At 55.6% G+C, this 22,863-nt stretch overlaps 1 protein-coding gene across 2 annotated transcripts; it reads right to left on the bottom strand.

Moving 5' to 3' along the window:
• Positions 1-2,651: 2,651 nt before the first annotated feature.
• DAPK3 (death associated protein kinase 3) lies at positions 2,652-19,805 on the bottom strand. Of its 2 annotated transcripts, none has more exons than XM_075903006.1 (9): positions 19,652-19,805; positions 17,826-17,974; positions 12,354-12,714; positions 8,409-8,538; positions 7,804-7,852; positions 6,808-6,834; positions 6,409-6,561; positions 5,837-5,882; positions 2,652-4,438 (listed from the first exon to the last, which is right to left on the bottom strand). In XM_075903006.1, exons 2-9 carry the CDS (start codon positions 17,885-17,887, stop codon positions 3,896-3,898), a joined length of 1,371 nt encoding a protein of 456 aa, XP_075759121.1. In that variant the 5' UTR covers positions 17,888-17,974; positions 19,652-19,805; the 3' UTR covers positions 2,652-3,895. The 2 variants fall into 2 exon arrangements, with proteins under 2 accessions (XP_075759121.1, XP_075759120.1); XM_075903005.1 differs by having other exon boundaries at positions 19,569-19,720.
• Positions 19,806-22,863: the final 3,058 nt, after the last annotated feature.

Genomic DNA, 22,863 nt, shown 5'->3' on the forward strand with positions numbered 1-22,863 from the left:
CGAGAGAGGAACATGCCCAGGTTCAGACCTGGCCCTCCTCATCCACAAACACTTCCGCAGCACTAGAACGAGCTCGCTTCAAAGGTGCCCCCAGAAAGGCGCCCACTTCAAGCTGGAAGTTAGGGGCTGGGTTACATGACATGCAGTGGGGCTTTTGACTTGGATTGGCACAAACACACTTTTTTTTTTTAAATCTCAGAGGTGGACAATACAGCTCCGAGTTCAAGAGGCACATGACAGCCCTCACTGCTGCACGCTTTTCCAGCACTGGGCTGCCTTTCGACTCACAGCCGTGACCTCTGCAGCTATGGCACAGAAAAGGGGAACACAAGCAGAATAGCCTATGTGCACCATACACACTGCTGCTGCCCGGGTAGCGACAGCCACTGTGTTCTCTGCTAGGCATTTTCTTGCTCTTTCGTTTTGCAGTGTGAAGGCCAAACCTTTCGGCTGGGTAAAGAGAATGTTGGAGAGATCTCTAGGCATAGCTGCTGTGATAGCCAGCCATACCCAGGAGACAGCCCTCACCAGAGTCCTGCTCCCTCTCGGGTTACATAGCTGGACAACAAGCGACACGAGGGCAGAGAGTTTAAGTTACACCCTCTGCAGAAGTCGAGCCCGATCCTGGGACGTGCCAAGCGACCCCGTATTCCCAGTGACATCCACAGGACTGGAATGTATCTGCCAACATCAAGAATCGGGCCCCTGTGAGATTCAAAGTCTTTGGTCATAGATGGTCTCACCCTTTAAGCACAGACGTGGGGCGGGGGGGATTTTAGAGAGCAGCTGAAAAGGGATTCTCGAGCAACACAGCCACCAGCTTTAGAGCTCATGCAGCCACAGCGAAAAGCCAGGCAGGCAAGAAATTCCTCGCTGCTTCCTCCCCGGCGGGATCGATGACGCCGTTAGCACAAAAGGCAAGAAAATCCAGGACATACTTCACATTCTTCCCCGCCCCACGCCAGAGCCCACAGACTAGAAACCCAAACAAGCTGCACACGCCACGTCTGCAGCCTGATTTTCCAGTTTGAGAGAAGGTTTCTTCCCTCACCAGTCTCTATGCAGATGTGGCCTTGCGTTGGGCGGCTGGACAGAGCAAACTCGCAGCTAGGACAGGGGAAGGAAGCCAAGAAAGGAAATGGATTGGAACTGGAGTTGAAGACCAGTGGTAGGTCTTTGGGTCAAAGTCTGGGAAACTGAAATTAAAGGCACACTATAGACTCAAAGAAGTTGTCAGTACAAGCATCAAGACAGCAAACATTTCACCGACGACAACATACTAAGTTAAAGCTGGCTGGGTAAGAAGCCACAGAACAGCCCTAAACTGGCGTGGACTGCGGAGGTAGAAACGTGGTTGCACTCAAGGGCAGGAGGTCTGGTTAGTGAGGAGAGATGCGGACAGAAGTCGGGATTCCTGGGTTCTGTTCCCACGCGTCAGTGACTTGACTGTGCAATTCAGTTCGCCTCTAAAATCGTACCCAGATTCTGCCCACAGGCTTTAATTGGTCTCTGCAAAGTGCTCCCAGGTCCCTGGGAAGGCGTGAGGGGAATAATTACCGGGAAGTGACAAATCAAAGCAGCAGAGACTGGCGGCCCTTCAAGCAGGAGGAACAAACTGGCCACGTGCAGGGAGATGGGAAACAGAGGTCAAGAAACTGCAAAGGCCCTGTCAGCACCCAACACTAGAGCGGGGGCTAGGCGAGAAAAGGGCCAAGCACTGACAAGCGGCTTCTGTAAGAAGCAGGCTGGGGAGAAACGTGCAACGGGATTAGGCCCTAGAGGGCCAAACACTGAATCAGCCACTCGGGCAGGAGAGCGGAGGTTTGGGCAGTGACACGCCGCAGGCGGGAACACAGAACAAGAAGCAGGAGTCAGGGGAGACCCGAATGGTCCAGGCCAGCGACTCTGGTCTGAGGCACTGGGCCCAATGTCAGACAGCCTGTTCTGCCGGTGGGAAGAGGCCGCAATGAAGAACCTGCATTGCATCTGCCGACTCCAGCTGCCTGCTCGTGGCTCGCTCCCAGCTCTGGCTCCCGTGACGCTGGGATTCCTATTGGGCCAAGAGGACACAAGGAAAGAGGCTGCACTAACTCCCAAGAGGGCTCGGGGCCAAGCAGCACCAAGTTCCAAGAGGAGGGAGAAGAGAAGCCAGAGGCTGACGCTGGGAGGCATCCAGCTGCTTCGGGCACTGAAGACGCTTCCTGCAGAGAGGGGGATGGTTCTGGGAGGACCATCCCAGGCAGGAGATGCAGATACCAGGCGTGGGGACTTGACACAGGCAGCCGCGTTCCCGGCAGCTGCTGCAGTGCAAGATACTCGGCCGGCTGAGCAGCAGCAAACTCGGGAATTTGTCCTCCTGGATCCAGGGCTCGCCTGGCTCCGACCAACCGAGGTGCTTGACATGCAGGCTCTCGGGGGGAGAGCGTAGCAGCAGAAGGCCAAACTCTGCCCTCATTAGGGAGAAAGGACTCAGTGCTCCAATGGGTTTCCAATTCCACAACCCAGCACTGGCTCTGGAAGGCCCAGCCAGCCTTTTTTGCAGCCAGGATTCAGGGAGGTACAAAGTCAACTTTGGGAAAAGAGCAAGGATCATGGCGAGGTGGGCCTGGTATTAAAGAGACCTTCCAGAGTTTCTCTCCCCCCCCCCCCCCCTCCCCCCCCCCCCCCCGGCCCCCCTGCTCTGTGCTGCTGGGAATGGTGCCCAGAAGCACCGAAGCAAGCCCGCACCCCCCAGACCCACGGGTTACAGCTAGTAACTGCGCGACGGGAGGCAGCGCTAATCTCAACGGTTCAGATTATCGCAGGGTGACCAATTCTCAGCCAAAGCTCTTCCCCAGAATGGAAAGAAAATGCATTGCCAGCAGCAGGTGGCCTGAAGAGCTTACAAAGCAAAAAAGCCCTCCCCCCACTCCTGCAAACACAGCGCATGCCGAGTGACCGACGCGGGCGCTGAGCGACAAAGGCAGCTCCAGAGGCCACAGTGCCGAGCGCTTGAGGCAACAGGTCTAGAGGAGCCTGCAGATCGGGAAGAGACTCTACCGGCGAGCGCACCGACAGGCAGCCACCGCACACGCCGGCGAAGGATAGTGGGGAAGAGGAGGTGCCCAGCTCGGGAGAGCAGGAGAACCAGGTTCCAGAGTGGCCGGTTAGAAACTCCTTTCCCAAAGGGCTTGGCTCGCCAAACATGTCAGGAGCCAACGTCTGGACAACACATTGATCAAGGGCCCCGGCATTCCAAGCCCCCTGTGCAGCTAGTGTACCTGGGAACACCAGCTGGTCTCTCCCCCCAGCTAGGCATGAAGCTAATGAATTTGCAGGAGCAGCTCCCACTGCTGGGATGCTCTAGAAGTCCAGGTCCGGACAGTCACAGCCATGGCTGCAGGGAGTGAGAAGACACGTCTCAGCCTCTGGTGGTCAGAGGAGGAGGAGAAAGGAACACTAAGGAACTCACTTGTGGACCATTCTAACTTTCAGAGTCAGGAAGAGCCCAGGTCCTTGGACAAAGACTGGACCCTCTTGCAAGTGATGAAAAGTAGCCACTGCCAAACCAGGCAGCTGGCCAGAGATTGACCCATAAATACTGAAGCCTTCAGCTTTCGTATGGCGGGGCAACTTGAGGGAGACTACAAGTCCCAGCATGCAGTGGGCTCAGCAGACAACAACAGCTCCCATCAGAAGCTTTGCATGATGGGAGTTGTAGTGCCCAGGCTGCCATTCCTACATATTAAATGCTGCTGCAATCTACTCCCATTTTAAGCCATGAAGACAGAGTCCCTTGGGCTCCTGGTGAACAGATGACGCCCAAGTGGGCAGGCCGTGACAAAGGTATCTCCCCACCACTCTGTCCAGCTCACTGGCCCCATCCCACCTTGGCGATCAACTCAAGAGGATAAAGCTAGCGAAGGCTACAGTCCCCTTCTCCGCCCTGCAGCTTCTCCAGCTCCAACGACCGTACCAGCTCTTGCACGAACTTCATTTCTGAGGCCACCTGCTTGGCCAGAGTTTCGTAGCGGTTCTCCAGCTTCCGGTAGCGCCGTTTGAGCCCATTGGCCACCAGCAACGTGCTCTTGGTCTCCTCCTGGGTCTGCTTTTTCAGGGCCTCTGTCTTCTGCAGCTCCTGACGGATCTGGCGCAGGTCCTGGCTGATGCTCTCATTCTCCTCCTTGTACCACGATTCCTTCTCTTCGTAGATGGAGCGCAAGGCATCGATGTCCTCCCGGAAGGACTTCTTGTTCCGCTCCATCTCCCGGAGGCTCTCCTCTGCCGCAGCCACCTCCTCCAGCACCTTGGAGAAGCGCTCGAAGTTGATGTAGGTGTTGTTGGGAGGCATGCTGGAGTGGGACTTGATGGTGTACTCCTTGAGCCGAGTGGTCTTGAGACGCCGTCTCTCCGGCTTCTTGCCATTGTCTTCATTGCGGACGTTCCTCCGCTTGATCACCTGCAAGGAGGAGACGGGAACATTCAGTGCTCGGGTACCTTCCAGGGCCAATCCCTTTCCCCTCCCACTCCAGGCTGTGCCTTGGAACAGCCCGACAGCAAGCCCTGCAGTTGCATTCACAGGCTGTGTCTAGACGGGCCAGTTTTTCCAGAAAATCAGCCGCTTTTCCGGAAAAACTTGCCAGCTGTCTACACTGACCGCTTGAATTTCCGCAAAAGCACTGACGTTCTCATGTAAGATTGTCAGTGTTTTTGCAGAAATACTATGCTGCTCCCATTCGGGCAAAAGTCCTTTTGCGCAAAAGGACCAGTGTAGACAGCTCGGATTTGTTTTCCGCAAAAAAGCCCCGATGGCAAAAATGGCAATCGGGGCTTTTTTGCGGAAAAGCGCGTCTAGATTGGCACGGACGCTTTCCCGCAAAAAGTGCTTTTGTGGAAAAGCGTCCGTGCCAATCTAGACGCTCTCTTCCGCAAATGCTTTTAACGAAAAACTTTTCTGTTAAAAGCATTCCCGGAAAATCATGCCAGTGTAGACGTAGCCACAGTGTATACGCCGTGCATGGTTCACGGCCAGCTCACACATGCTGAAGTTCCACTACCACCATGGGGCATACAAATACGCATGGAGAAGTGGCCACCGGTCCCCCACGCCACTGCCGGTAGAGAATTCCACACCATTGTTTTTCCCCTACCCATGCTTCAAACTTAGGCAGGAATCAGCTTCTTCTAGACCAAGTCAGCTACATCAGCTACACTGGAGAAAGTCCAGCGGAGGGCAACCAAAATGAGGAGGAGGCGGGAGCACATGACCTATGAGGAGAGGCTGAGGGATTTGGACTTGTTTAGTCTACAGAAGAAAAGAGTGAGGGGGGATTTGAAGCCTTCAACTTCCTGAAGGGAGGTTCCAAAGAGGATGGAGAGAGGCTGTTCTCAGTGGGGACAGATGGCAGAACAAGGAGCAATGGGCTCAAGTTGCAGTGGGGGAGGTCTAGATTGGATATTAGGAAAAAACGATTTCCCTAGGAGGGTGGGGAAGCACTGGGAGGGGTTCCCTAGGGAGGGGATGGATTCTCCATCCCTAGAGGTTTTTAAGGCCTGGCTTGACCAAGCCCTGGCTGGTTTGGGGTTGGTCCTGCTTTGAGCAGGCGGTTGCACTCGATGACTCCTGAGGTCTCTTTCAGCCCTAGGATTCTATGATCTCTCCGTGCCGCTGGGGGAAACGAGAAGCAAACGCCTCTTGTCTTATGGGCAAGGCCACATGCTGTTGACAGAGCAATTTTCAGACACCAAGCTGAGCGGCTGACTCCGGGGGGGCCGAGGGCATGCGGTGCCTGTCCAGGGGCGTTGCGCCGTTTGATACTTTTGGGACACGGAAGCCAGACCAACCCTGTATTTTTACCTTAATCCAGGGGTGCTCCAGGCTCTGGGCAATCGTCATCCGCTTCCTGCAATGACATTAGGCCCGTTCGTTAGGCTACAGCCGCTGGACCGAGCTTTCGGCACTCGGGTCACTAGGCTTCCGGCGAAATTCGCAGCCAAGAGAGATGGGCCAGTTATTCGCAGTCCCTGCTTGAATCCCAACCAGCGCCAGCCTCCCGCCCGCTGCCTTCTTCCCGCACCGCGTCACGATTCCCCCTTCCTGCCCTGCAGGCCTAACCACCACCCAACGCCAACCAGCTGCTCTGCTCCGTGCAGGATTCCACAAGAGGGGAACTGGCTTTCAGAGCTACCGCAACGGCTACTCGAGTCAGGGAGACACCATAACCAGCCCAGCGGCTCCCTTGGAACCCGCACACCTGGAGCGGCTTGGGGGAGGAGCAGTTGCTTTTGCTTTGAGGCTACTGAGAGAGAGACTGGAGCCTTCGGATGGCAGATAAGCAGCAGTGAGAGGTTACAGGCATGAGAAAACAGCCTTTCTGGCTGACTGATGGCCAACAACACACCGGGAGTTTCAACCGACTGGTCTCGTACTTGGGATCTTTGACGAGCAGGCGCCGGATGAAGTCCTTGGCCAGCTCGCTGGTATTGCTGAAATACTCCTCGTCAAAGTCGTAGTTCACGGCGGAGATGTTCGTCAGCGTCTCCTGCTTCGTTTCGCCCAGGAAGGGAGAGGCGCCGCTGAGACTGTGGGGCGAGAGAAGACAGGTCCCATCAGACGCCGCCGCCAAATCTTGCCGCTCGCTCCCAAACACCAATTCGGCAGGCCTCACTCAACCCCGCCCCGAGGAACTAACATGGTTCCAGCTGCCGAGGCCAGAGTCACCGAGGGAGAAAGGCAGCGACCCAGTGCCAGAGCTGGGAATAGGACCCTCGAGTCCTGAATCCAACACTGTCTCCTGCATATTCATATAGAGAGAGAATAATACTCACAGGATGTATGTGATGACCCCGATGCTCCTAGGAAAGAGCGAGAGGATGTAAGATCAATGTTTAGTCAAGTCTTTCTTCACCCCCGGCTTAAGTCTTTTAGTTTTTCTACCAGTGGGCACGTGATACTGACAGACCGGTCCACCCTGCCGCCAGCTGTCCCCAAGATTCCACCGTTCCCTCAGCACAGACCTTCGCCCACAACAGGGAATCCGGGGCTGGGTTATTTCATTAGAACCTTCCGGGATGCACATGTCACCCGAGCCCCACTGAGGCATCAAGCAATGACAGGCCTAACCTGAATCCAGGCCTACAAACCCGACCCTCCCCCCAAATGCTCGATTTAGCGGCATCAAGACCAGCCAGTCCAAGCCAGAGAGATGGGTGCGGTCCACCAGGAATGAAAGGCCTGCTCTCTTCAGCGAGGGAGGAATCACAGAACCAGGAATCGAGTGATTACCTGGGACAACAAACAGGCACCGGAGCAGGACAAAAAGACAAAGGGAGGGAATGAGATGGGGACATGCAGCAGACAGCAGTGGGGTCAGCAGGCGCCTGCCACAACACTGCCGGGATTCGGGACACAAACAGCCTCCCGGATGCAGAATTCCCTCCTCCCGGACTGATGGCCAGTGTCAGCCGACAGCCCGGCAGACAGTAGCAACCTGTTCATCTACAAGAACACGCCACACGCACATTAGCGCCGCAAGCCAGCACATGGGCAGCGTACGGCCCGAGCAGCATGCGGCCTGCTTCCTTCACACTGCCCACGCAGCACACCTCACTTCTGGCTTAGGGGGACTCCCTTCCAGCAAAAAATGGCAGCTCAGTCTCCAGGCGCATTTCATTCTCGGTCTATCGAAGGAATCCGCCGGCAGGTGGCTACCAGAGAGGGGATGCAAGCACCTGCCCGCTAAGAACTGGGCCAAAGCCCCGCCCCATGCCAAGAGCTGTTCTACGATGGGCCCGTGTTTCCGTTGGAGAGCCCAGTCTACTCACCACATGTCAGCCTCCAGTCCCAAGGGCTCGTAGTTCACTATTTCTGGGGCTTTAGAAGGAGAAGGAGAAAGACACGATGTTATGGGGCAGGAAGAATCCACTGCAAGCAGCTTCTTTCACCTTGGGCAAGGACTCAAGCCCTCGCCCCGTGAGCTGTGGTGATACTGGACATGCCCAAGAGAAAAGGTACCAAATATTGCCCTGATCAGGGCTGCACCAGCAGCTTTCTTGGTCCCAGGGCTGTCTCGGACACATAGCTGGTGGAGCCCACGGCAGCTCCCTACACGGGTTCAGCCTGCAGGATCGGAGGCAGCTCCTGGCAGGCAGAGCCAGCGAACTCCAGGGACCCCCCCAGCACGGCAGCGTCTGCCGGTGTTCCCGCAAGTCGCAGCGGCAACGTCGTCGTAGGTTCTTTGGCGGCGAGGCGGGGAACGAGGGAAGTAGGGCCCCAGCGCTCTTCTCAGGCACCGGCTTCTACACTCCAGTTCCCTACCGAAGAGCATCCTGCCCCTCCATGGGGACCACACCAGCCAATGCCCAGCCTGGTTTTCCCTCACTGCAAAACCCCCCACCCAAGCACCACCCTCGCCCCGTCCCCCTCTTACCTACAAACTCTGGGGTCCCAAAGATGTTTTTGAACTCGTTCCCGGCTTCGATTTTGTGAGCAATGCCAAAGTCGATGAGTTTGATGCGGGGGCTCGGCACGTTCTTGTCCAGCAGCATGATGTTCTCAGGCTGGGGAGAAGCAAGCGCAGCTGATGGGGTGAGGCGTGTTCATGGAGGCTTCCAGCAACACCCTCGCTGAAAGCCCCGTGCCTCCGAGCGCAGCACCAGGCTGGCAAGACACACCCTGCGATTCCCTAGCCGCCCTCCCCCTCTCGGACTTGGTCTGCTCTACAGCTGGAGAGCTGGGGTTTCCGGCCAAGAGCGCTGCACAGGGGGTGCGGCTCGGCCGAGAACTCAGGCTGTCGGCCACAGGGTGGAAGGCTCCGGCAGCCATGCAAATAAGTCAGTGGAAGTGCTCATAAGAACATCCACACTGGGTTAGACCAAAGGTCCATCTAGCCCAGTGTCCTGTCTGCAACAGCGACCAATGCCGCAAGCCCCAGAGGAAGTGAACAGAACAGGCAATCATCAAGTGATCCCTCTCCTGTCATCCATTCCCAGCCTCTGACAAACAGGTCAGGGACAGCATCCCTGCTCCCTCTGGCTAACAGCCATTGATGGACCTAGCCACCGTGAAACTATCTAACTCTTTTTTCAGTTCCGTTAAAGTCTTAATCTTCACAACATCCTCCGGCAAGGAGTTCCACAGGTTGACTGTGCGCTGTGTGAAGAAAAACTTCCTTTTGTTTGCTTTAAACCTGCTACTTGTTTATTTTATTTGGTGACCCCTAGTTCTTATGTTACGGGAACAAGTAACTTAACTTTTCCTTATTCACTTTCTCCACACCTGTCACGATTTTATAGACCTCCGTCATATCCTCTCTGAGTCTCCTCTTTTCGGAGATGAAAACTCCCAGGCTAGTTAATCTCTTTTCATATGGGACCCGTTCCAAACCCCTCCACATTTTTGTTGCCCCTTTCTGAACCTTTTCCAATGTCAATGTATCTTTTTGGAGAGGAGGCGACCAATCTGCACGCAGTATTCGAGATGTGGGCGTCCCATGGATGTGTAGAGGCAATAAGATGTTCTCTGTCTTGTTCTCTATCCCTTCCCCCCACCCATTTTTAAATGATTCCTCATGCTCCTGGTGAGGGCGAACGCTGCCAACTGAGAGGGCGAAGGTGAGGGCCCTGGGCAAAGTGGGGGGTGGCTCTGGGCCCCTCGAAGGGGCAGAGCTGGGGTTGGCCACCCCCAGCCAGCCCTTCAATATCACCTGGTATGCGCCGCCACTGTGGCAGCGGCCAGGAGCCCTGGGGCCTTTACATCACTGGGCCCCAGGCCAGCTGCCCCTTTCCAGCCCCGTCAGCGGCCCTGTGTAGCACAGAGAAGGCCTCGGTCATCTTCACTACGTTTATCGCTCAAAGTAGGGATGTTACATATCGGTTCATTGATCAGTCGAGTAACCTCATGAAATGTTATCGGTTAGTCGACTAGTCTATAGCCCCTGGGGGCGGAGGCGGCAGTCACGGTACCAGAGACAGCAGCGTGGGGTGCCAGGTGGGAGCTGGTCTGCGAGGGGAGCCAGTTTAAAAATATAAGAGTATTGTGTCCAGTTCTGGGCCCCCAATTACAGGAAGGATGTGGCTGCATTGGAGAGGGTCCAGGGGAGGGCAACCAAAATGATGAGGGGGCTGGAGTACATGACCTATGAGGAGAGGCTGAGGGAGTTAGGTCTGTTTAGTCTGCAGAAGAGAAGAGTGAGGGGGGATTTGATAGCAGCCTTCGACTACCTGAAGGGAGGTTCCAAAGAGGATGGAGAGAGGCTGTTCTCAGTGGTGACGGTGGCAGAACAAGGAGCAATGGGCTCAAGTTGCAGTGGGAGAGGTCCAGGTTGGATATTAGGAGAAACTATTTCCCTAGGCGGGGGGTGAAGCACTGGGATGGGTTCCCTAGGGAGAGGGTGGAATCTCCATCCCTAGAGGTGTTTAAGTCTCGGCTTGACAAAGCCCTGGCTGGGCTGATTTAGTTGGGATTGGTCCTGCCTTGGGCAGGGGGCTGGACTTGATGACCTTCTAAGGTCTCTTCCAGCTCTATGATTCTATGATCCCCTCACCGACCAACTGCCTGTCAGCCTGTGTGGCTGCTTCTGAGAAAGAGGCAGCAGCACGGAGTAGCAGCAGTCCCTGCCTGGGGGTGGGGGAGACGTCTGAGCTCCCGGACCCAGTGCAAGCCAGAACTGAGCTGGGCTATCTGCCTGCCTGGCTCTTAATACACTTTAAATGCAGAGCTGCAGCAGGGGTAGGTCCCGGACTCAGCACAAGTCAGGACTGGGCCAGGCTGCAGGCCAGCCTGCTAAAAAACAGTAATGGCAGGGAGAGGGAAAGGTGCGTGGTCTATAGCATTAACCTCTACGCTTTTGCTTATCTGTTAATCAAGTACACTATTACATCCCTAGCTCAAAGCCCGGCTTTGCAGGCAGCCGGCCCTACAGCCTCTGCCTCGGGCTCCCTCCTGCCACATCAGATGTGGTTGGAGCCCGGCCGAAGCCGCTCCGATGCTGCCTCGTGAAGTGGCATGGACGTCGGCTTGCTCTGCCGCAGCCGAGAGAGGTAAAACCCCTGCGTCGACTGAGCGGCACAGGAATCCGCACGGCTACGGTGGGACCGTTTCTACGTGGTTATTTTAAACAGCCCCCCACGACGCTGCGGCTGAGACGCCCGACTCAAACGACGCCGTCACTTTACACGAGCACGGGGGTGTATTCTGCTCCGGGGTGGCGGGTGGTGCCTCTCCCAGCTTCCCCTGAAGCACAGACTGCCCCAGCTGGGGGTCAGCTCTTTGCACCTGTGTTTACAGGTGGAAGCTCGACTCCAGATCAGCCAGCGGGATTCTCATTCACCGACAGACCAGAAAACACCCAGAGTGGCTCCTCGGGGGCCAACAGCCTGGCACCATAGCAAGCAAAAGCCCAATTCAGCCCAGGTGCTGGGCTCAGGAGCCCTGGGAAACAGAGGCAGACCAATCACTCGGGACCTTTCACCTCTCGCCTGGAAGACCACACTTCATTTCCCCTCCCCCGCGGCACCCAAGAAAAAGGAAGAATTGTTACAGGCTGGGGACCGACTGGCTAAGCAGCAGTTCAGCAGAAAAGTCCCTGGGGATTCCAGTGGATGAGCAGCTGGAGAGGAGTCAACAGGATGCCCTTATAGCCGAGAAGGCTAATGGCATATTAGGGTGAATTAGGAGGAGCATTGCCAGCTGATCTAGAGAAGTGATTATTCCCCTTTATTCAGCTCTGGTGAGGCCACATCCAGAGTACTGCATCCGGTTCTGGGCCCCCCTCTATAGAAAGGATGTGGACGCATTGGAGAGGGTCCAGCGGAGGGCAGCCAAAATGATTAGGGGGCTGGAGCGCATGACCTATGAGGAGAGGCTGAGGGATTTGGGCTTAGTCTACAGAAGAGAAGAGTGAGGGGGGATTTGAAGCCTTCAACTTCCTGAAGGGAGGTTCCAAAGAGGACGGAGAGAGGCTGTTCTCAGTGGGGACAGATGACAGAACGAGGAGCAACGGTTTCAAGTTACACTGGGGGAGATCTAGGTTGGATATTAGGAAAAACTATTTCCCTAGGAGGGTGGGGAAGCGCTGGGCTGGGTTCCCTAGGGAGGGGGTGGAATCTCCATCCCTAGAGCTTTTTAAGGCCCGGCTTGACAAAGTCCTGCTTTGGGCAGGGGGCTGGACTTGATGACTCCTGAGGTCTCTTCCAGCCCTGGGATTCTATGATCTCCCTCCCGGCATAGAGCGGGTTTGATCTCATTTAGCTGGAAAGATCTAACGAGATCACAGCACAAGAGGGACCCGGCCTTGCCGGCAACGGGTCCATCCACGCTGTGAGTTGCTGCATCTGGCATTGCAGGGCCCCGGGCACCCTAGGCCAAGACTCACCTTCAGGTCAAAGTGCGCTATGCGCTTGGAATGCAAATAGTGGACCCCGTCCAGAATCTGCTTGAGGAACTGGGTCGCTTCCTCCTCCGTCAGGGACTCCTTCTCGGCCAGGAAGTCAAAGAGCTCGCCGCCTGAGACCAGCTCCAGGATCAGCACCACGTCAGTCTTGTTTTCGAAGATGTCGTGAAGCGTGATGATGTTGGGGTGCTGGATCTCCCGCAGGATGTCCACCTCCCTCTGGATCTCCTCCCGGCTCACGCCCCGCCGGCTGGACGACAGGCGCCGCTTCTTGATGAACTTGGCCGCGTACTCGAGGCCGCTGGACTTCTCCCGGCACTTCCGCACGATGGCGAACTGGCCACTGCGGAGGGGAGGGGGACACCTCAGTTAGTAAGACGGCCCCTCTCAGTGTGAGCACTGACCCCCACCTGGAGCGACCACAGTATGGCAGCTACCGTCTGCTCATCTCTAAAGAGGCCTCCCATTTACACAGTTCCCTTCTGAGAAGGGTGCCGCTCCTTACAGAGCCAGGCAGCTGGCCAAGCCCTGAGCCTCTGCCTCCTCCATGCACCACTTGAGCAACTCAGGGAGCGGGGGCTCTGAAACGCCCCTTTCTTCAAGCGCCCATGGTGGCCGAACCGACCGACGCGCTGCCACGCCCAGTGAGATCCAGCGCCCGGGGGTTGTCAATAGGTGGAGCGTCAGAGGCAGGCGCAGGAATACACCACCGCGACGTGCCACAGTGCAGGCAGGGCGAAGGAGCGAACGCCCCTCCAAGCCGCAGCTGGAGTTCAACGAACATCCTAGAGCGCAACACTGGACGCCCCTGGCTGACTTTACCCCCATTACCCCACTGCGGTAGCTATTCTGATTCATACGCATCCCGGCTCTTCCCCGAAATGTCGTCAGCCGCCCGGGCCGCAGGAAGCACAGCACGGCAGGAGCGTGACGATGATGCGTCAACATTGGTGCAATATCCTGCTGATGCAACACTGCACGTCACGAGGCTCCATGCAGAGTGCCCCACGCATGGCAACCACAGTGGTCCCTTCTGGCCTTCAAAGCAATGAAGGTTCAGAAAAGGGCAGCAAAAACGATGAGGGGTTTGGAGCAGGTCCCATATGAAGAGAGATTTAAAAGATTTGGACTTTTTAGCTTAGAAAAGAGACTAAGGGGGGGGATATGACGGAGGGCTTTAAAATCATGACTGGTGTGGAAAAACTGAATAAGGAAAAGTTATTTACTTATTCCCACAATGTAACAACTATGGGGTCACCAAATGAAATGAATAGGCAACAGGTTTAAAAACAAACAAAAGGAAGTTTTTCTTCACGCAGCGCACAGTCAACCTGTGGAACTCCTTGCCAAAGGATGTGGTGAAGGCTAGGACTTTAACAGGGTTCCAAAAAGAGCTAGATAGATTCATGGAGGTTAGGTCCACCAATGGCTATTAGCCAGGATGGGTAGGAATGGTGGCCCTAGCCTCTGTTTGTCTGGAAATGGATAACGGGAGAGGAATCGTGTGAGAATTCCCTGTTCTGTTCCCTCCCTCTAGGGCACCTGGCATTGGCTGCTGTCAGCAGACAGGACACTGGGCTAGATGGACCTTTGGTCTGACCCAGTCTAGCCATTCTTATGTTCTTAACCCAACGGCTCGAGCGTGCCAGCCTCCGTTGCAGAGCGCCCCACGAGGCCAGCTTGCTGGGGAGGCGTGTCCCTGTGCAAATGAACCAGAGCCCCGGGGCTGTAATGCCTAGCGCTGACAGACCTCTTCAGATTTGCAAGCACTTCGCAAATACTACATCGGAAACACACGCTCCCGCCCGTGATACATTCTGTGTCACCACCATTGGGCGAGCAGGAAAAGCGAGGCTCCGAGAGGTTAAGTTATTGACACATAGCGTCACCAGCAGAGTTTAAAAAAAACCAAAACCCACAGACCCAAGGGTGTCCTGAGCCCCAATACCTTGATCTACCCACTGGACAATACTGCCTCTGGAAGTTATTGTTCCAGGATCCCGGCCATGTGTTAATAGGGCTGAGAGCCACTGAACCAAACTGTAAGATCTGTACGTAATGGAAAGCACTTCAAGTCTGGGGGTGCTGCATTCCCACACCCCTAGTTGCAGCATCTATGTAGGGGGCCCCTTTCCTAGATTTAGGTGCATTTCTTCCCTTCATGGAAGAATCAAAATACACTCCCCCCCCCCCCCCCACACACTCCTCCCCACACTTCTCTCCATCAGGCAGCTGCTACCAATGGGCTATTTACATTTTTAAGCAATGACATCAAGGCTCATTTCATTGGCTGGCGGCTGCCAGGCCTGAACTTTCCATATAAGGCTCCTGCTTGGAGAGGAAACCATCAGAGCTGAACAAATGCTGAAGGCGTCCCTAGCCCAACAGACGCCTAGCTCCCCCAGGCGAAGTCCCGCGGCCTGGGTGGATTAAAGAGCCTGGCACGGGCGAGGAAGAAGGGCTGTGAAAAGTGGAGCGGTGCACAACCCCACCTCTGCTAGGAAAGGCGGAAATAAGGCCACCTGGTCCTTAGCTCGCTCTGCTGGGACGGAGAAAGAGTTACAGGCCTCCGGAGCGATGCAGCCAGAGCCCTAGTGATCCCTAGTCCAGGGAACCACTGGCCACACTCCTTTTAAGATGCTCTTTCCCTTATGAGCATGTTTGTCTAACCCCAGTATGCAAGCAACTAGTCGACTACCCAATAAGCATGGGTAGTCAAGTAGTGATTCAACTAGTCCCTCTCCCCCCCCTCTCTCGTGCTGCCTCGTTCTGATAGAGGCAGCAAGGGGGGAGGGGAGCAGGAGCTAGTGATTAAAAGCTGGTTCCCTCCCCAACACCATCTCCAGGCGGTAAAAAAGGCAAAGGCATAGCAGGGGACCCGGCGTGAGCCAGGAATCAGCTGATTCCTGGCTTGCACACAGTCCCAGGCGCTGCGCCTTTGCCTCCCTTTAAAAAAAAATAAAAAAATCTTGTGTTCTTTCCCCCTCCCCTCTCATTTCTCTTTATGACCACAGTAGCCAGCAACCTTCCAAGCTGCCTGTCCAGGGGGGAGCAAGAGGAATCCATTATGCTCTTTGGTCCGCTGGAGGGGTTGGGGACACAAAAGTCCTTTACCCAGGGGGTGGGGACTCTGCCACATTTGGGCTCCCGGGGACTAGAGGAACCCCACCAAAAAAAACCCCTTTGCCTGCCATCCAGAAAGGCAGAACTATGCTGGGCCCATCTGCTGCTGCTAGACTTGAAAAGAGAATTCGGCTGAAGGGCCTCTGGGGGTAGGAGGCTCGAGCACACGCGGATTGGGGGGTGAGGGGAAAGCGCCCTCAGCCAGCTCCTTTCACCTGCTTGGTGATTCGGTTTCTTTTCTGTATGGTTTTCTGAGAAACAATCCCATTCCAGGAACATCCCATCTCCCTGGCGCAAACCAGCCCTTCATTTGCTTTAAGATAAGATAAGAGGAAGCTCTGTCAACTTCGGTGGTCCTAGCTCTTACCATTTGGGGAGGGATAGCTCAGTGGTTTAAGCATTGGCCTACTAAACCCAGGATTGTGAGTTCAATCCTTGCAGAGGCCATTTGGGGCAAAAATTTGTCAGGGGTGGTACTTGGTCCTGCTGTGAAGGCAGGGGACTGGACTAGATGACCTTTCAAAGTCCCTTCCAGTTCTAGGAGATAGGCATCTCCATTATTTTTCTTTTCTTTTTTCATTTAGGAGGTCTTGAACAGACAGACTCACTCTCTCATTTATAGTAGATTCTCTGAGCAAAATGACTGATGAAGTATTAATATTTTATCAACTACAATTGGTTAATAACATAGTAAAAGCACCCGGATTGGTTAATAACTTACTGGTTAATAAATCTCGCAGTGTTTTAATATCATGTGCTGCAAAGAACCACAGGGGACTTGCTAAAGAACCACTTCTGGCTCATGAGTCTTAGTCCGACTATCACTGTGTTAGACCATAAGCTCTTTGGAACAGGGACCAGGTCTTCCTATGGGTCTGGACAGCACCTGGAGCAAAGGCCTCCGTCACACAGGACCTTTGCGCTGCTGCAATAAATAGTCTCTCAATTATCAACACCAAAAACTTGGGGAGAGCTTCTCTTTCACGCCAGCCTGGCGCACAGCCAAAATACACACCGCTCTTGCATCCGAAGGGAGGACATTCTGTTTGCCTGCAACATGGCCACCCCCTCTTCCTGTGTTCTAAAGACAGCCTAGCGTCTGTCGAAAGGCAGAGATGACTCACGCCAGAAATGTGCCCCAAACAGGCCGAGCGAATGAGACACTGACGAAGAATGCTAAGGAAGCCACAGTCATCTCGTGGAGGCAGGGCAGACCCAGCCAAACAGGGGCATGATGGGAGCTCATGGGAAAGTCACATCTCCACTAAAAAGGAGTGAATTAGGAATACAAACGCCTGTAGGCCTGTCACTGCAGGCTCTCGCTCATCAACTCAGTGAATGCAAAAAAACTAGGCACAGTGGAACAGCTCCTGCAGAAGAGATTGAGACGGCCTATCGGGCTGGCTGGCACTCTGCTGACCTGAGAAACTTTCCCATCAACAGTAGAATTGAAACTGGCCCAGTCCCATACAAAATTAGGGGAGAAAGATAAGAACGTAAGAACATAGAACCATAGAGCTGAAAGAGACCTTAGAAGGTCATCAAGTCCAGCCCCCTGCCCTAGGCAGGACCAATCCCACACTGGGTCAGCCCAAAGGTCCATCTCGCCCAGTGTCCTGTCTCCAACAGTGGCCAATGCCAGATGCCCCAGAGGGAGTGAACAGAACAGGGAATCGTCAAGTGATTCCTCTCCTATCACCCATTTCCATCCTAGCTAATAAGTATTGATGGACCTAACCTCCGTGAATTTATCTAGCTCTTTTTTGAACCCTGTTTAAGTCTTCGTCTTCACAACACCCCCTGGCAAAGAGTTCCACAGGTTGACTGTGCACTTCCTTTGGTTTGTTTTAAAACTTGCTACCTATTCATTTCATTTGGTGACCCCCTAGTTATGTTATAGGAACAAGTACATAACTTTTCCTTATTCACTTTCTCCATACCTGTCATGATTTTATAGACCTCTATCATGCCCCTCTCCCCTCCTTAGATGTTCAACAATTCCCAACCTGCTCCAGTTTTCAATGAGCCTCACTCGGCCCGCCCCTGGGGGAAGATAAAGGATCCCTTACCCAATAGCGCTTTCTCTGGAGAATGTTAGACAAAGCAGCCTTGCCTAACACTTTAAGACCGCAAATGAGGGAGGGAACCCCGCACGTGACTGAACACGCAGGGTGGGAACGTGAGGAGACAGGGTGTGGTGACCAGAAGTGGAATCTGACTCAGGTAGCAAAAGAAATGTTGTTTTAAGTTCATGACAATAAGCGATCAGGCTCTCCGTTTCATGGCCACAGCACAGCAACCCCACCCCACCACCCCCGTTAGCACGCTCACCTGCCAAGTTCTTCTCCCATTTCATAATGGTCCTCCACGTTCTCCTGCCTGAAGGTGGACATGGCTGACAGACCAAAAGGAGCCTGTCTCACCTTTCAGAGAGCCAAAGATTCCTCTGCTTTACATGCACCAGACCACTCAGTTCAACTCTGGACACAGACAAAGGAAAAAGGAGAGATTGTAATGTCCTAGTCAGCCACAGCCATTCCAGGGCTATGGGATGAGCAATAGAAGCCCTGAATGACACAGCAGCACCTGCTCTAAACTGGCAGGCTAATGGATACACCAGAGGCACGAGCCCGGCTGTTACGTTGCATCTATTTCTAGTTCATTCGCACCCAGCCAAGGCAAAGCTGGTGCCCACAGTCTGCTCTCCAGGGTTATGATTCAGCGCCCCCGCACTGCTTGTGGGAAGATATGGCAGATTACTAGCAGCGGTATGACAGTAGCCCCTCAAAACTACAAGCAGAGCCGCATTGTGCTGGGTGCTGTGCAGACATAAAGCAAGAGATAGGATGGCAACCGCTTCAAGCCAGGGGGAGCAGCAGCACCCCCATTTCTAGCACCTATCACCTGCCCAGGGCCCCACACCTAACTCTCCCACCTTCTCCCGACCTAACACAGGTACCCCCACCCCTAACTCCCTCAACCCCCCCAGCCCTCATACCCCACTTCCTACTGCCAGCAACGCATGGCTCCACACCTTATCCCCAACCCCCACAGATCCCAGCCTGCCCCCCGCTGCCCTACCCCATCCCCAGCCCACCCACATACAGCTCCACCGGCTCCCCACAGCCTCCCTCCTGGCTCTCCACCCCACCACCGAGTGCTCTCTCTCCTCACCCTACATAGCCCCCCCAGCCCAAACCCTCCTCACCCCACAGTCCCCCATCTTACCCTCACCCAGCTCCCCAACCCATATAGCCTCCCATCCTTATCCCAGCCCCAGATAGCTCCCGAACCTCCCATTGCCCCCAAGCCCTCCTCACCCCATAGCTCCCTGCCCCCATACGGGTCCCTGTCCCCGCCCCAAGCCCTCCTCACCCCATAGCTCCCTGCCCCCACACGGGTCCCTGTCCCCGCCCCAAGCCCTCCTCACCCCATAGCTCCCTGCCCCCACACGGGTCCCTGTCCCCGCCCCAAGCCCTCCTCACCCCATAGCTCCCTGCCCCCACACGGGTCCCTGTCCCTGTCCCCGCCCCAAGCCCTCCTCACCCCATAGCTCCCTGCCCCCACACGGGTCCCTGTCCCCGCCCCAAGCCCTCCTCACCCCATAGCTCCCTGCCCCCACACGGGTCCCTGTCCCCGCCCCAAGCCCTCCTCACCCCATAGCTCCCTGCCCCCACACGGGTCCCTGTCCCTGTCCCCGCCCCAAGCCCTCCTCACCCCATAGCTCCCTGCCCCCACACGGGTCCCTGTCCCCGCCCCAAGCCCTCCTCACCCCATAGCTCCCTGCCCCCACACGGGTCCCTGTCCCCGCCCCAAGCCCTCCTCACCCCATAGCTCCCTGCCCCCACACGGGTCCCTGTCCCCGCCCCAAGCCCTCCTCACCCCATAGCTCCCTGCCCCCACACGGGTCCCTGTCCCTGTCCCCGCCCCAAGCCCTCCTCACCCCATAGCTCCCTGCCCCCATACGGGTCCCCGCCCCAAGCCCCCCACACTGCCCCCCAGCACAAACCCTCCTCAACCCTGCCCCCGCATAGCCCCCAGCCTCACACGGCCCCCGGCCCCAGCCCTCCTCACCCCACGGGCCCCCTGCCCCAGCAGCCGCAGACCCCGCGGGCGCTGCCCGAGCCTCCGCCCCGATCCGGCTCCAGAGCCCGCACCTGGGCCCGGGGCCGCCGCATTCCGACACTCCGCCTGGCTCCGCTCGCCATTGGCCGAGCCGCGGCGCCACGTCACCGCCGCCGGCCCGGCCCCGAGCGCGCCATTGGCCGAGCCGGACGCGCGTCACAGCGGGGCGAAGTCTCGCTCTGCGGGCCACAGCTGCGAGCCCGAGCGGGATTCCCAGGAACGCCCCCCCCCCCATGGCTCCCCTGGCCTCTCCCCCTCCCCCTAGGACCCCCCTTTCCGGCCCCCCCATGGCTCCCCTGGCCTCTCCCCCTCCCCCTAGGACCCCCCTTTCCGGCCCCCCCATGGCTCCCCTGGCCTCTCCCCCTCCCCCTAGGACCCCCCTTTCCGGCCCCCCCATGGCTCCCCTGGCCTCCCCCTTCCCGCCTCCCCCTCCCCCAAGGACCCCCCTTTCCGGCCCCCCCATGGCTCCCCTGGCCTCTCCCCCTCCCCCTCCCCCTAGGACCCCCCTTTCCGGCCCCCCCATGGCTCCCCTGGCCTCCCCCAAGGACCCCCCCTTTCCGGCCCCCCCATGGCTCCCCTGGCCTCCCCCTTCCCGCCTCCCCCAAGGACCCCCCCTTTCCGGCCCCCCCATGGCTCCCCTGGCCTCTCCACCCTTCCCTTGCCCCACAAGGGCCCTCCCCTTTCCTGGGCCCCTCCCCCCCAACTGCTCTGGCCTATCCCCCTCCCCTATAGGCCTTCCCCCCCCTTCCTTATGGGCCATGACCCTTTGCTCCGGTTCCCCCTGGACCCTCCTCCTTCCCTGCTTTCCCCAGGGGTTCTCCTCTCCGAAAGGGGGCCTCCTCCTCCTCCCCCATAGCTCTTGCCTTCCCCCCTGAGCTCCCCATGGCCCCTGCCCCTCCCTTTCTTCCCTTGAGCTCCCTATGGTCCCTCCCACCCCTTCCCTGAGCTCCCCCTGACCCTGCCACCCCTCACCATTCCTTGGGCTGCTCCCCCATGGCCCCTCCCCCTGGATAGTAGAATTCCTCTGTAGATCTCCAGCTCTAACCCCTGCCACACCCCTCGCCTCCCTTCCCAAGACAGCAGAGCTCCACTACGGACCCCTTCCACCCTCCCCAGGGTTTCTAATGCCCCCCCTTGGCCATCTGCTTCCTTCTCTCTCTTCCCCTCCCCCATCCTTCCTCTACCTCCCCCTTGGGTCTTCCTCACCATGTGCTTATATGGCCCAAGGGAGATCCTCACCCCACCCCTATACCATCCCTGAGGGGCGGGTTGATCCTTTCCACCCAAGCTGCAGGAAACACACATGAGCTGGAGGAGCTTAGACTCCGCAATGCACCAGACTCCAATGCATGGGGCCTTAGGAACAGATCAACCAGCGCTGTTATCTGTGTAGTACAGCAGATGGGTGGGCTGAGCAGGGAACTACAGTAGTAGGGCCGTGCCTTTCCACACCCACAATTTTACAGTGAGGAGGAGCCAGTAACATATAAATGGTTAGTCACAAGGGTGTGGATGTTTAAGGAATTGCTTTTCACTATAGCATTTAAGCAGAGGCCTTTCCTGTGCTGCATGGGCAAACCCACGGCACTTACTATATGGTAAAGCTTGCCTAAGAGGTCTTCAATCTTCCCCTCCCCCATTCTCAAATTGTGTTGCAATGTCCCAGCCTGGCACTGAATCCTTGGGCTCTTCTCACCCTCCTCGACAGTGGAGCTCATGCTTTCTCTCTCTCTCACACACACCCTGACTCCAGCAAGCTCAGGCCCTGTTCTCCCCTCCTGGGGTCATGTAATTTTTGTTGTCCAAAGGGGGCAGAGGGTGCAATGTAATTTGCAAACTTCTGGGGTAGCCTTTTATGTCCTAATCTTAATGGAAGAGATGGATGCAGCTGCTTGGAAGCTGTTAGGAACAGGGACCGTCATGAAAGGTATATATTATTTTAACAATATTTCACAGTTTGGTGCTTTTCATCCTTATGGCATGTCTTTGCTACAAGATGAATCAAGGGGCTGCAGTTAATTCAGCAGGGGTCAATTTCTCGTCTAGAATAGATGCAATTAATCGACCAACTTTCCCATCAACTCCAGAATCACCAGAACTAGAATGGTCAGGGAAGACAACGGGAGAGCACCAGCTGTCAGCTTGCTGCTGTGAAGATACTACATTAAGCAGACCTAATGTAGCTGACCTCTACTTCAGCTATATTATTCATGTAACTGAAGTTGCATCATTTAGGTTGACGGCCCACCACAGTCTCAACAAAGCCTTAAGTCTCCTAATCCTTTGCAAAGATGTTGTACTCGCTTGTGTCCTTAACGGCTGCACCTGTGTCAATTTATTGTCTTTGGCTTCACCCCCAAGTTTAACATTAAGCTCCCAAGGTGGGCAGAAAAACCATTCACACTTTTTCTTCAAAAACCTCTCTGCTGAGGTGACACAGCAAGTTTCAAACATGGCATATTTCTCACATGCCAACCCCCTCAACATCTGAGCCAAATCCCAAATGTAACAGCACAGGAGCGGTTTTCTTGAAGGGGACTGCCCGGCACCTTTCCTGTAGGCCACAGGGCTGGCCTCTTTGCAGTAGAACTGAGCAGTCTCAGCTGGATAACTGTTCTGGGGAGCACGGCAGGGAGCCCTAACTCTGACACCAGCCCAGGCATCTACACTATTTTATAGTAGACCAGGCCCATCACAGCTGCCACAGGCTAGCTGTTTTGTTGCAATGTAGACCTACTAGGAACAAAAAGAGTTTCTCCTTTGCCCTTGAATGTGAAGGCTGCTGGGAGGGTTCCCTATTTGGGACTTGCCTTCATTCCACAGTAGCTCCAGTATTGTCACTCAAGCAAGGGACCACATAGCTAGTGATTGGACAAGCAGAAGAAAATTCAAAAGCTTCTGGGTGTAGCCAAGTTAGTCTGTATAGGATAAACTTAAAAAACAACACATGGTCTAGTAGCACTTTAAAGACTAACAAAACATGTAGATGGTATCATGAGCTTTGGTGGGCACAGCCCACTTCTTCCGATGACCAGTTGTAACTCAAGTTACTGTGTCCTCACCCTGACACTAGCTGGACCACCCACAGCACTTGAGCTTAAACCATTGATGGGCCAATTAGCTGGTGCTTAACGCAACCTTAGTTTGCATGAGGGGTGAAAATGCAGGAACAAACCATTAGACAAAACTCTATTTCTAGTTCCCACTAACAATGCAGGAAAGCCCAAGAAGCTGGCAATATCTG

This window comes from Pelodiscus sinensis, chromosome 19, assembly GCF_049634645.1.
Source record: "Pelodiscus sinensis isolate JC-2024 chromosome 19, ASM4963464v1, whole genome shotgun sequence".
NCBI lineage: Eukaryota > Metazoa > Chordata > Testudines > Trionychidae > Pelodiscus > Pelodiscus sinensis.

What these genes read in the sequence shown, in the direction of transcription:
- DAPK3 (XM_075903006.1), bottom strand. Translation starts at nt 17,887, where the DNA reads ATGTCCACCTTCAGGCAGGAGAACGTGGAGGACCATTATGAAATGGGA. An exon ending in TAGCGCACTTTGACCTGAAG is followed by an intron (nt 8,539 to 12,353) that starts GTGAGTCTTGGC and finishes GCTTCTCCCCAG; the next exon opens with CCTGAGAACATCATGCTGCT. An exon ending in TGGAGCACCCCTGGATTAAG is followed by an intron (nt 4,439 to 5,836) that starts GTAAAAATACAG and finishes TCCTCCTTGCAG; the next exon opens with GTGATCAAGCGGAGGAACGT.